The sequence below is a fragment of the Pygoscelis adeliae genome, unplaced genomic scaffold, assembly GCF_000699105.1.
Source record: "Pygoscelis adeliae isolate BGI_AS28 unplaced genomic scaffold, ASM69910v1 Scaffold269, whole genome shotgun sequence".
NCBI classification, from domain to species: Eukaryota; Metazoa; Chordata; class Aves; order Sphenisciformes; family Spheniscidae; genus Pygoscelis; species Pygoscelis adeliae.
The window spans coordinates 1,154,209-1,168,240 of NW_008825610.1; the positions used below are offsets into that span (position 1 = coordinate 1,154,209).

The 14,032-nt window shown below is 39.4% G+C and overlaps 1 protein-coding gene across 1 annotated transcript in view; it reads left to right on the top strand.

Annotated features, from left to right (window-relative positions):
- The first annotated feature begins 345 nt into the window (after positions 1-345).
- Positions 346-14,032, top strand: part of LOC103924210 (rap1 GTPase-GDP dissociation stimulator 1-like) — a 22,432-nt gene continuing 8,745 nt past the window's right edge. The window contains 10 exon segments of the mRNA XM_009332696.1: positions 346-385; positions 1,984-2,094; positions 2,955-3,077; positions 3,243-3,368; positions 5,609-5,737; positions 6,134-6,259; positions 6,908-7,051; positions 7,846-8,025; positions 8,028-8,069; positions 11,124-11,258. Coding sequence (XP_009330971.1) covers positions 346-385; positions 1,984-2,094; positions 2,955-3,077; positions 3,243-3,368; positions 5,609-5,737; positions 6,134-6,259; positions 6,908-7,051; positions 7,846-8,025; positions 8,028-8,069; positions 11,124-11,258 — 1,156 coding nt within the window.

The following is a 14,032-nucleotide window of genomic DNA, read 5'->3' on the forward strand; positions in this document are numbered from 1 at the left end:
AACACCTTACATTATATTTGACTATAAGTTAACCACTTCAGCCATCAGTTTTCCAGCATTATTTCTTACATTCATTTCAACCACTTCAGGTCTTTTTGTTTTCAGGAAGTAGATGGAGGAACCTTCAGATTGAAAGGGCAGAAGATTGATTTAGAACAAATCAATAAAATAAATGCTATCCAATTGTCAGGACTGGATGTTATTCCCCAGAGTTTATAAGGAATTAATAAAATGAATCATCAGATCATTAACTGTGACATGCAGAATGCTATTTAAATCAGCTACAGGATTAATAGGGTGGAAAGCAGTAAGAGTGGCACGAGTTTACAAAAACAGTTGCAAGGAATGCAGGAAATTAAAGTACAGAAATCTGATCTCTGCATAGGTAAATTGTAGAATTATAGTAAAGCACAGAATTACCAAACACAGATAAGATAAAAAAGGAGAGAGTCTATGAGACTTCTGTGGAGGCAAGTAATGTTCAACCTCTCTCTCTTTAAACATATTTTTAAAGAGCTGGCAAGAAGGTGAATAAAGGAGATACTGTTAACAATGCATTTTGATTTCTCCAAAACTTTCAATAATGTTTATCATCTAAGCTATCTTGGGATATGAGAGCAGGTTATCTGATGAAGTCTGAAGGGCAGAATAAAGACTGCTTGTGCAGTAGAGAGCCATAATTATTAGAGGTTACCTTTGCTGGAACCTGTGTCATTCAATATATTCATAAACGATCTAGAACTAGCAGAATGGTAAAGAGGTTTTGGATTATTTGGAGTACTCAAAATTAAAACCAACTGTAGAGAGTTGCAGAAAAATCTTATCATCCTGTATGACTTAGGATTAGGAGGCATATCAAGTTCAGTGTTTGTAAATGCGGAACAACATACATGGGGAAAAGATGGCCTAATTATGAGTAATGGTGGGGTCTAAATTAACTCCCTCTGCCCAGAAGAGATCAAGGCATTTTGAATCGCTGCACAAAACACATTCTCAAATAGACAAAGGATTAAAAGAGTAGAAAACAAAGCATTACAATCTTTGTCTTAATCCCAGTCCACCTATATCTTGAAGACAGTTTCGAATTTTAGCTCCTCACTTAAAAAAAAAGAATAAAAGTGAACTGGCAAAAGACTGAGGCAAGTTATCAAAGCTTCTGTAGAGGAAATATTAAATGAATTGGCAGAAGAATTACAAAGGAGGGATATAAAAAAATCCATCTAATCACAACAAGCATGGGAAAGGCAAATAGCGAAGGATCATTCCTTTCTCTTATTACAGAAACTCAAAGGCCATTAGCTTTGAGCTTTTTGGTAGATATTTTAAAACAAAGGGAAGTAACTTCCTCTTACAACAGTGAAACTGTGGAACTTAATGTCACAGTGTGCCGTGGAGATAAAAAGTATGAATTATCTTAAATAGGTAATTAAACAAATTCATGAAATAAAAGTCCATCAAAATCTATTAAAAACATTGATGTAAATGCTAGGCATGTTTCTAAAGGCCAAGGTTGCCAGAAATTAAGGGAGAGGTATGTTAGCGTATTTGATTCATTCTTGCATTCTTTCAGTGTCTCCTACCAGCCACTATCAGAGCAGATATACAGCTAGTTGAACTGCAAGTACTATCTTTATGATAAAGAGGTATTTAGAAATGACAGGCTTGATTTGGGTTCTCTAATTATTCCTCTCTCCCCCCTACCTCAAACTCTGCCACAGCTATTAAATTCCATCTGGAAAAAGAAATTAACATATATCTCCGCATATTTATGCCCGCACAAGAGCTATGTGCTGTCTGAGAAGTGGACCAAGCCTTTGCCCTCATGCTCTTGGATTAAATGAGTTATTTAATGAGCATATTTAGATCTGGACCCTTCAGGAGATGATCTTATGGTCAGCCATTGTCACTGAAAAGAAATACCAGAAAGAACTAAAAGTATTTTCCATACTGGCTCACCACAGTTTTCCATCCCATTCTGTTTAGAAACTCTGAGTCAGCACCTGGAGTACCTTGGGCTCTGTGGAGATGACACAGAAGCTGAAGATCAGATCCTTGAAAGTCTGAATGGGATTCTCCTGGCTCTTACTGAAGATAGCTAAGTATCACTCCAGATCACTGTTTAACCATTTGCACAATCAGAAATCATTCACTGGATGTTTTTGTCTATAGTAACAATCTGTATTACAGGAAGTGATTGCTGCTGGAACTGTAGCTGTCCTCAACCTGTTTTGTTGTTTTCCTTTCTCTTTGCATACTCGCAAATCTACCTGTGACCAGATAAAGCTACTGGTCACTAAAACACCTGAAGATGCAGAGAAATTCCAAATTTAATATTCTATTTACTACAAAACAAACTCCTAGGATTAAATTGGGGTGACCCTATTGGGTCAGGAATTTAAAAAGTAGTTCCTAGTCTCCTTATAAGAAAGTTTTTAAGGTCCCTGTACATTCTCCTGAAACGACATAAACCTGCCTTTATTTGAATCTCCTGGCAGATGGTGACTTACTACCTTAAGGACAATTAGCCATATTTTTGACCAAAAAAAAGGCTAAGGGAATTGACTGTTCTAATTGCTAGTCTAATAAAAGATGTTGTGCCTACCTACAAACTTAATTGCTACGCCATACCTCAGGAATAGAATCTTAATCCCTGACTTCCCATGCCTTATGCAAGCATCCTTTTGTAGTCAGAGAAGATGAAACTGCTTTCCCCTTTGCTTTGCTACCTGTGCATCAATTCAGCATGAAGCAGAATAATCAGCTGGATTACACTTGCTGAAATTCAAGCAGATGACTGTTCCTATATATTTAGGCTGAGACAGCCTTTAAGTTCCTTGTTAAATCAGAACCTTGGATCCCACAGATATCCACTCAGAACTCTAGGAAACAAAGCAACATGTAAACAAACAGTTGCAAACCTACTGCACGTATTTTTAACGCTCTTATCATTACAGAGCAGAGATCCTTCAGCCTACTCAGGGAGAGTGGGATCTTCCTAACTTTGGCAAAAATCCTGAAGGGCAATCCACGATGTGCAGTGAAAGCAGCCCAGGTGCTTTCAGAGATAGCCAAGAATGGTATGTTGTACTAAAGCATTACTACGAGGCATACTACAGCACATTAGCTGTATGTTTCCACTCTTGAGTTTTGTTTCATGGCTACCAGCTGTTGGTCTTGCAGTTGCAATTGTTTTATTTCAACATGGCAAAAACCCCACAAGTCCCTCTCCTTTACCTACACAGAAGAAATGAAGAAGCCGTGTATTGAAGCAGATTTGGTTCTAACTTTGATACCTTTGCTGGAGAGCACAGACCAAGAAATGTTGCTTCATGCTGGGAGGGCTATTGGCCGTATCTGTTATGATAATCGTAAGTATTGACTTGAGAGAATCCTATTTTCCCTAGCTGTAAGGCATTATTTTATAAGGCATTGTAACCTGTAACTCATAATTTTTTTATGAGACCTGAGCACACAATGCACTTCAGCCTCCAGTTAGATATACAATCCACACAGCTCACAGACACCAGGCTGAATGCATCCCAAACACCTCCTAAACACTGGGTTTCCCCCTATATTTTTGACTTCAAGGTGACACATTTTTGTCAGAATTGCTCTGCAACTACAAGAGTAGCAGAGCCTCACACATATCTTAGTCAATTTTGTAGAACTGCCTTGGGCTCAAATACTGAATGACTTCATCTTCTTCCAAAGTAATAACAGCGTCTATAAAGCAAAGCACTTATTTAAAAAGTGTGTCAGGAAAAAAAAATACTCTAAGAAATAAAAAATACTGAGATATCTATCTATGCAAGGAATGGTCTTCTCTGAGGACCATTCCCTGCATATAGGACATCTCTGTGCTGCAGATTTTTCCATAAAGCCAGTACACTAGCTTGCTTGCTGGTCTCACGAATGAAACCCTTTTCATTTACTTGCCTCAACAGTTTAAGATTTTTCTTTTACCTTTAATTCCCAGTCTGACTGAAAATATTTATTGCATACCGGAGGCAACATGGAACTTTTCACCCAGTATCTTCTATCCATTTCCCTCTGCCTTCAACCTACCTTCTCTTATCTTTCCAGTGTGGACCTGTGTAGCTTTATCTAGAAAGCTCTGGGTTTGCCTCCCTGCACTGTTCCTAAGAAATCCAAGCATGATAGGTACCTGGTATAGATTCTGCTAGCCCCCTGCAAATTAGATGTATTTGCCAAGGAATGCCATGTAATAGTTTAAAAAAAACCCTTCCCCATATGATTACATGCAAGGCGCATGCAACTACTGTACACCAGCATTACCACAGCATATGGCCATACTGCAAATCTGCTTCACTTCTGTCAGAACACAGGCCCAGCATAGATTTGACAAGATGACTGTGACTGTGAGATACATGCTTTACTAGTTTCTAACACAGTAGTAAATACATCATAGAAAAATTAATTTCAGTGATTCCCTGATTGAATTACAATTGTATATGCTACAATAGCACCCAGACACTTTCTGGTGTCTGTCATACATGCAGTCAGCCAAGTTGCAGTCTAGCTCTCAGCAAGACACTGCTGCAAAAGCAGTGTTATTGTACTGTTAAGCAACCATCACTTGTATTTCATAGTTCTTGGCATTCTCAAAATCATTTTAGATATTAAGCTTTCATTCATTATAAGACAAACTACAAAAATAAAGAAAACAGTTATCAGTGTTTTCCTCAGCAATTCTGCATGTGGATGGAGACAACTGTAGTTAGTATACTAAAACCAGGACCATATTAATTTTTACTTACTGTACTTTGTTGACTTCCCTTAAGTCACATGAATTTACACCTGCTTGAGAACCTTACTCAGCCTATAAAAATTCCAAAGACACCTTGAGTTCAAGCACTCCAAGACTCCCTACATGCTGAGCAACTGACATTCAAAGAACTGGAAGAGGATGATTCCCCTAGAGGAACTTTAAAGTGGTCTGTCTCTCAATGGTAGCTTATAACAGCCCAGGTATTGGTGAAGTGTCTTGTTTAACAACGAATTATTTTTTTGAAGAAACAAAAAAGAATCATTATTCTAACATGGAAAAAGCAAGGTATATGGACATTTGCTATATGAGCCTGAACACTGTCGGTCCCTGAAAGCAGAGTCGTCACTACACTATGCTTTATCTTGGGTTTCCAGTCCCTTCCATCTCCCTGCCCTTCAGAACAAAAGCAGCCATAGGATTTAAGGCTGAGATTCCCATTCGCTGAGAGAAATAAGCCAACTGTCTGTTCCTCACTCAATTTTCAGATACATACCAAGAGACACAGTCCATCAGAACTCACTTTAGAAGCCGCACTACTACATGAGTAGAGGTGCTCATGCAATTGCCCTTATATATTTTTACAACGGCTTAATTCCTCGAGTCAAAGTAGAACCAGGAGGTTTAGCAAAACTCTGTCCTGAACCTGCATTTCCCAAATGCACGCATTAGCCTGAACGCACAGCACAAAAGCTGTACAAATTCTAACAGTGTGAGAAAGAATCAGATTACCTTGCTGCAAAGCATCTCAGTTGGACCCTTTTTACTGATTTAACTGATCCCTATTTAATCACCTTTAACTTCTGTGCTTACTATTACCAGGGGATCTTCAGGAAGAGCTGGTGAAGGTAGGAGTAATCACATCACTAGTCCGAATATTAACTGATTATGCAGAGAGTGAACCACTTGTCCATGTTGATCTATTGGCCTTATGCAATCTTGCAGACCTTGGTAAGTAAATGTTTTTGTATCTTGGAGTAAAGCATCATCTTCACGCTATCACTGCTTTTCTATGTGCATGCAGAATGCCCACAGGTTTTGGGGGGTGTGTGTGTTGTTTTGGTTTTTTAGGCAGTCATACTACAGATGGATTTATAAGTGTCAGTGGAATTAAGCCAAGATTAATTTGGCAGCTATTACAAGGCCACAGCTACAAGAATTACACAAAAATAGCGTTAAAGAAAGAAGTGCGGGGGGGAGAAGGGATGGAGTAGAGTTTTGCTGTCTCTGCTGTCCAAAGGGACAGAAGCATCTTTAAAAACAGAAAAAGCATTCAAAGAGAGATATGCTTTTAACATTTAATCAGATAAAGAAACATTTAAAATGCTGGCTTTATCATATGCACAGATACAGCCAAGGAAGCTCTAAGCAAGACAAAGGTTGCTGAACAGCTGGTGAAGCAACTGAGAAGAGCAGAGAACCATGAGAGGTTAGAAATTGTCTTTGAGGTCCTGCAAGCACTTGCAGAAAATGGTAAGACTCCTTGCAGCTTGGGGGAATGAGGGGAGACAGGGTACTGGTACTTAGTTTAAGCTCTCGGTTCTGAGTTTGCCATGGGATCCTACTAATGGAACCAGCAATCCTTTCAATGGAAATAAGCCACAAGAACATCTGAAATCCTGGCCTGAGCAAGACTTTGGAGCTTAATAAGTAAGGCAACAAAGAAAGGAGAGAGAGAGTAGCGTTCCACTCTATTTCGGTGGCTCCATAAGATAGCAGATTCAAACTCCATGGTGTGTAACAGAAAAGCAGACTAAACAGATTGCTTGTTACACCACTGCTTACAACAGACATCTTCTATGATATTTGGTTGTCATTTTTTTTAATAAAAAACAATGACAAGAATCCACTAAAAATATCTAGACACCTGATACAGATTTTAAGGAAATAAACTTAAACTCATGACTGGCAATACAAGAAATGTCAAAGATCAATGCAGAAGCTTTGCTCATTCTGCCTTGGTGTCATCCTAGCACCAGAATGTCTGTTACAAACAAAACCAAAAAAGTTACTGCACCTGAAAAAAGACTGGCTAAAATTCAAGGTTTTAGCTTCCTAGTTTGAAACACTTCAACAAAGACCCAAGAAGCTTTTAGTGTGCTTTTACTGTGATCTCTACAGATGCTCTGAAAGTGCAGTTGGTGGAGGCAGGCGTGCAAGAGGTGCTGTCCGAGATCCTGCTGAGGCTCCAGGGTAGTTCACAAGCTGAAGATACATGCATTGTGAAGGCTGCATCAGATCTCATTGTCTCTCTGCTTCTTGGAGGTAAAAAAGGGAATACTGACAGTCCAGATACATAAAGAAACAACATCAAAAAGTCCCCTTAGCAGAGGAGTTGCCATCTGCTCTGTTGCTTTCATTTCCTTAACAGGGACACATCTATAGCCTGTGTCATAATCCTTAGGGGAACTCTTCTCAAGACACCACAACTTTTCACTTTTTATAGGAGCCTAGTGCTCACATTGCCATGCTTCCCTTCGAGCATACACATGTGTTGCCTCAAGTCATCTAATACCACTGTGACTGCTCCTGCGCAGAACACAAAAGCAAGCATAAGAACTTCAGGCCACTGTAGCTGTACCCGTGGCTGTCAGTTCACACGCTGCTTCTGTAACTTTACTTTCAAAGCTGGCCTAAGAGCCAGTTTTAAATTTAAAGCTAATCATCAGATTAAGTTCACATGGTATTGAACTACTCATGTTTCCTCATTCACTATTCCAAATCTGTGTACGTATTTCGAACATTTGGATTAACAAATGAAATGCAAGAACTTTCCTGTAATGGAAGTTCTGCATCTATCTATTAGGAACAGACTACACAGATTGCTGACCTAGATTTTTCACTAAGTCTTTAAGCTGATCTCAAGAACAACACAAAAAGGCTAAAGACCTAACAGCAACATAGTTTAGGTGGCCCTGCTATATTGTATTTTGGGCAATACAGATTAAAGAATAAAACATCAAGAACTGGACACTTATACTGCATCCCACCACCCCCAATCCCGAAGCAACCAACAGTTTAAAGGTCTTAAACTATTAACTGTAACAACAATCTTTAAGTCATCATTGATTCGAATCTCCCCACACAACAGTTCACTTTGGGGCTAATTATAAACAGACATGAGATGTTCTCTCTATTTACCATGCCGCAGATAAGTACATGCAGAAGTTTTTTTGCTAAGGGATGTGGCATCATCTCCCAGAATGTTGGTACTTGCATCACATCTAAACACATGCAGCTACTGAGACAGGAGCAACAGCTATTGCTAATTTTACAAAAACCGGTAAGGTTGCTTATTCTCTACACTTCAAAGATAGAAAGCCACTGTTTGGGAGTGGAGAGAAAAACAACACTATTAGATTTCATTGCTCCCTGGCTCTGAAACAGTAACATTCTTGCTTTTCTGCAGACTGGAGACTTGCATACCTTTAAGTTACAGATGCTAATGATATTGAAGTTGTTTCAGAGACACAACTGTGAAAAATGGGGTGGTCAGGTATGCAAGCTTTCGTGCTTTTTTTCCCCCCTAAATCACACATTATTAGAGGGGAGACTCTGGAAATGTTTCATGGCAAATACATTTGTTAGAAATATAAAAAAATAACATAACGTTATTGATGTTTTAGGTTTTAAGTCACTTTTAGGAAGGGAGGGTTACTCAGACACATCAGGGGGAAAAATAAGTCTCAAGATAAGCCATTTTATCTTTCACACTTTCCTATTACAGAAAGCAATGAGCCTTAATACTATGCAGAGAGAAACACACAGAGACTCTTATAAACAGACTCCTGGAAGGCATGCTGTGCTGAATCAGTCAGCAGAAGATACCCCACCACATTTTCTGTCCTTTCTCACTGATAGCTACTGTACTGGGTTCAAACTCAATTAACAAAAAGGAGCTTTTTTCGACATTGCTCAACTTTCTGCATTAATATGTGCTTAATTATGACAAAAGATTCCCTCGTATCTGTCTGAATGTTTAGCTAGTCAGTCTCATCTGGTTTGGTTTTTTTTTTATTTTTTAAAAGCAATCATACACACATCTCTCCACCTCCCCCCCCCCATCCTTTCTAGGCTCCCTTTCTTCCTTGTCTTATACCTTGCTCTGAATCAGCCATCGTGCATCACGGTTCTACAAAGGCCACAGAAATGCCCTTGGTGCCTTTAAACTGGCTATCTTCAATTTATTCAGCTGAATGGCTTGCTTTGTCACTCGCTCTTCTCCCTCCATCTCCCCCACAACCCCGTGAGATGTTTCATGTGGAAAAAGTGAATAATCCCTTTCAGGCTCCAGTATGTGCCACTGATGTATGCACAGCCTTTAATCTAAGAGAAAAAAAAAATCCTATGGAAATCTGATCTCAGCATCAAATGACTTCTGAGGCAGTGAAAAGATGACAGACAGACAACTATGAAAGTGGCTGTTCGTATCAGACTTTAACTATGAGCCATTAAATTGAAGGTTCTGCTGCTATCCAAACAGAAATCCATAGGAGAGAGAACCAATTTGGAGCTCTGTGACAATCAAAGCAAGGCAACCACTAATGGGTTCTGCCTATTCGCACTTTACTACAAGAGAAAAAGTGCTCTGCCATTCTTTGGTTTGAAAGGTGGGGGGAGGAGAGAAATTAAGTTCAATTAAGGTTAGTCTATATGAAGATCAAAGTATTTTGCCTGTAGAATTTTGTCAGACCAAAAGAGATGCTCTGTTCCTAGAGAACCTATTCCTAAAGAGAACTGGGTAATTTTCCTTATATATTCTGATCTCCAAAGATTAGGACCAGGCAAGAGAACACTGGAAGAATCACAAGCAAAAAATATCAGCTTTAGAGAACGTATGCATAAATTGGTATCAAAAGATTTTTGCATGAGTAGAATTCAAACTATTTCACAGACTGACAGTTCTTTTATGAAAATATCCACTTACATTTCATAAGCATTTGACAAATTCTTATTTAACATATGTAGTAATACAGGGGAAAAAATATGCTACTAACTGAAATGCTACAAGATTAAAGGAATAGTGGGCATTGGTTCAAAAGACAACATGGAGGAGTTTCTACTACTTTGGGGTGGAAATAACATTCAAACCAGCAAAGGTATTAAAATTACTAGAGCCATTTTAAAGTGGTATACACACAAAAATTAGAAGTCTGTACATCTTAGGCATGCAGTTAGTACCATGAGAAGCACCTAAAGCTACTTTTGGCCAGATTCTGTATTTGTATGAAGTCTGTACAGTTCCACAGATAACTGTTTACCCCAGGTGAAGACGTGGTCTTCCTATATAGCGTTCATGCTGTTTTGCCATGTTTTAACAAACAGCATTCACATGGTAACAGCACAGCAATAAGGAAATGTTGACTGGTGTCAGGAATATGCTTCTCCTGAAGTATAATAAACTGCATAAAATAAAATACAGAAAAACATTTGCCAAACGGCATCTTCAAAACACTTCCTTCAGGAAGGATGCAAGACCGTAATATGCAGGGTTTCCTTTTGCTCTTTAGGAGAACACTTTCTCATTTCCTATTAAGGTGAGCTAAGGAGCTTCTGATAACAAAAGGGCTGTCACCTCTACAGAGCAAGTTCTCAAAGAGAGGGAGACACACAGACGTGCACTGACAAAATATTGCAGAGCGCATACTGGGCAAAATGGTAGTTCTTTGGGATGTACAAATCTGCTTTCACCAGCACTAAACATATCAGAACTCTCTAGGTCAACTCATATTTTCCTAGCTTCATGTGAGTGCAACACAATTAGACTTCTCATTTCCAAAAGTGGGTTTCTCAAAACAGGTAAGAAAAACCTAGGCCTGATTGACGATTAGTTAATGACAAATTATTTGACTGAATACAAGGAGTAACAGCAGCACAAAACTAGTAATCAGACTCACCATTGCTGGATAAGATCCCTGGTCTCACAGTAGTCTCTTAAACCAGCAGAATAGCAAAATTGAAGTATTAAAGCTACCCTGTGGAGAAGTGGAAAATGCCACCAGTATTCCACCACATCTATAGTGCAAAATAAAGCAGTATTGAGGAAGAAATTGACTGGAGGACATACGGTTTTGACTTTGACAGTGGCTGTCCCTAGAAAGCTCTCTCAAGCTAAGCTTTACTAGAGGACGTCTCAGCATTAGATTACAGGTGGCTGATGCCCACTTACCTCTAGAGAGTTGAAGGTTGTAAAAAACAATGCAAAAGCTAGTCTCAATCTTATCAAGACATGAAAACAGTCAAGGCAAAGACTCCCTGAATTCTCAATTTGCATGATTAATTTCTATCATTGTATTTCTTATCTCCCTCACCTGCTTGGTTTTGCCTCTTTCTTCAGATGGCAACTGTGTACGAATGGTACAGCTGGGAGTCATACATCAGCTTCTGGATCTTTTGGAGAAACACGTAGAGAGTGGGGACGTCTCTGTTCAACATGCTGCACTCAGTGCACTTCGAAACCTTGCTATACCAGGTACAGAGTTTGAAGACAATTGACTTACTGTGATTCTTTGTAAAGATGGGTCATTTAATGGAGATCTGTGCAGCTCTAAGTCACCAATTCCAGTCCCTTGTATTTTGAGGGGGAATTGACCTTCCCCCCCCCGGTAGAGACATATATATTTGAATAAATCATCAGGATTTCTCATCTACATAAAGGGTCTAAATATAATAAAGTGTGATCTCATTGCCAGCTACTGAAATGGTTTCATATTAACAGCATGCAGCAGTTCAAGACAAAAAATGCAGAACAGGGTTTATAGCTTAAAATACAGAGTATGGGGTGGAGCTATCACATCACAGCTGGTAGGGATTTCATAAATCTGTTCCTCTTCTATAAAGCCAATATTCATTGCAAGTTCAGCCTGTATAACACACTTAAAAACTACAATACTTAAAAGGGGCATATAAGAAAGATGGGGACAGACTTTTAGCAGCGCCTGTTGCAATAGGACAAGGGGTAAGGGTTTTAAACTAAACAAGGGTAGATTTAGACTAGATATAAGGAAGAATTTTTTTTACAATGAGGGTGGTGAAGCACTGGCCCAGGTTGCCCAGAGAGGTGTGGATGTCCCATCCCTGGAAACATTCCAGGTCAGGTTGGACGGGGCTTTGAGCAACCTGATCTAGTTGAAGATGTCCCTGCTTATTGCAGGGGGGTTGGACTAGATGACCTTTAGAGGTCCCTTCCAACCCAAACCATTCTATGAGTCTACTTTTGTGATCTTTTGTTAATACACATCAGAAAATTGTGCTGCTTCTCATCTCAAGTTTACTGCTTCCATGTGAAAGTGCAATTCAGGCCAAAAATGTTTTGCTAGAGACTTAGCAGTACAGCACCCTGCAACACAGTCCTTACACTGCTATGAGAAGAGCATGACACCAATGCTATTTTCTGAAAAGAAAAGAACTTGAAGTCGTCTGCCAATTTTATTATGTAAGCTAGCCAACATGCTTGGTTTAACAGTTTTATACATAATCATTGCTTTGAACAAGTGAGAGGCCCAGAATATACTAGTTGCTACTTTGCCTCCACTACTTCCTTTTAAAGCCTGATACACACTCATTTCTTCTTGCAGATAGCTCTCTTCAGAACTCCACCTATATCTTTCAACTTAGTTTTGATATGCTCTCGAGTAATATATTTAGTTTGGCTTATAGCATTATCTCACTCTCTGGATCATAATAGCCAGCCATATCTGTCAATTCAGGTTTTTTAATAAACATATTTCACACCATGAGCCCCTCACTGCTTCTATGTATATTTTGTTTCTCTGTGAAGAGATTTTCTACCACCATTCACATCAGCAGACAGAGGCCTGGGCAAATTGCTTTTTGGTGCTAATAGAGTATGCAGTATTTTGGCCATGCGTGCCAGCTACCTTACATCAGTTACAACTGAACACAGAGCTGTTAGAAGATAATCATAGAATCATGAAAAATCAGAGAGCCATCCAGCTGAAAGTAGGAGTAATTTAGTAGGCAAAAATGTGACTATCTTTATTAGAATGAAAAGGTGAATGTTCTTCTATAAGCCTAGGGGTGTCCCGTGCTTAGTTCTAATTGACTTCACTCCTGCAATATGTACAATAGGATTTAGTGATTACAAGCAGCAAAGATACCAATTAATCTCATTTGAAAGATAGTAATTTTGATGTAGTTTCCCTTGACAACAAGCAGGGATGATCACATTCTAACTCACAACAGAACCCATTCCTCAACGAATACCAAGGCGTGCTTTTTGCAATGCCAAGCCCAGGCATCCACTTAAAATATGGGGGAAGGGGGGGGGGGGGGAGCTGCAAATCCAAATAAATCCTAAAATAAAAATGAATTAAATATGAGCCAACACTTGCAAATGGGCACAGGAGAAGTCTTCAATTCAAGCAGTAATCTTAAAAGAGAACAGGTGCTTATAAAAAAAATTTGAAAAAGTCATTATACTCTAGTGAACGGAATCAGTCTGTGCCACTGAAAAACAAGGATGTTAAGAGCAAGTTATTTAATAGCATCTGCTTCTCAATTTGCCCAACAGAAGAAGGAAGGGGTAGAACAGTTATCTCCCTAATTTCACTGTCCTGTCATTCCCCCACCCCTCAAAAAATGGCATGCAGAGGATGGGAAGAAAATTGCTCTAGAGGAATCAGCTTTTGGTAGCACAGCCAAGCAGCATTAGGACTCCTTCCAGACAAGCTTCTGTTTATTACCAGGGATTACTGCACTAACAACTGGAGCAAAGACGCAAGAATTAGGAGAGCGAAGCATAGAAACAAAGGCATGAACAATAGGGGATCAGTGAGCTCAAATACAAAAAGAAAATTCATTCTCAAGAAATATGGCTATGTAAATCACTCCTGCCACCTAGTTCAGCTGAGATGAGCAAGCACAGGAAAGGCTTGCTCGTGTGAGTGGGCGAGTGGATGGATAATCTATTGTAACTAGAAAAAGGAAGAGAAACAAAAATGCTGTGTTTATCCTTTTTTATGTACTTCATTCTGGGCAGGGCTGAGATCAAAAGTAACCAAAATATCATAACAGCAATTCCTAGGAAGTTTTTAGCTCCAAAGAGAAGCCTAAACAGTCGGGTAGTCCTGACTTCATTTCTGAGCGCTTGTTGTGATTTAACCCAGCAGGCAGCTAAAACACCACACAGCTGTTTGCTCACTGCCCCCCGCAGTGGGATGGGGGAGAGAATCGGGGGGGGAGGAGGGGGAAAGGAAAATTCATGGGGTGAGATAAAGACAGCTT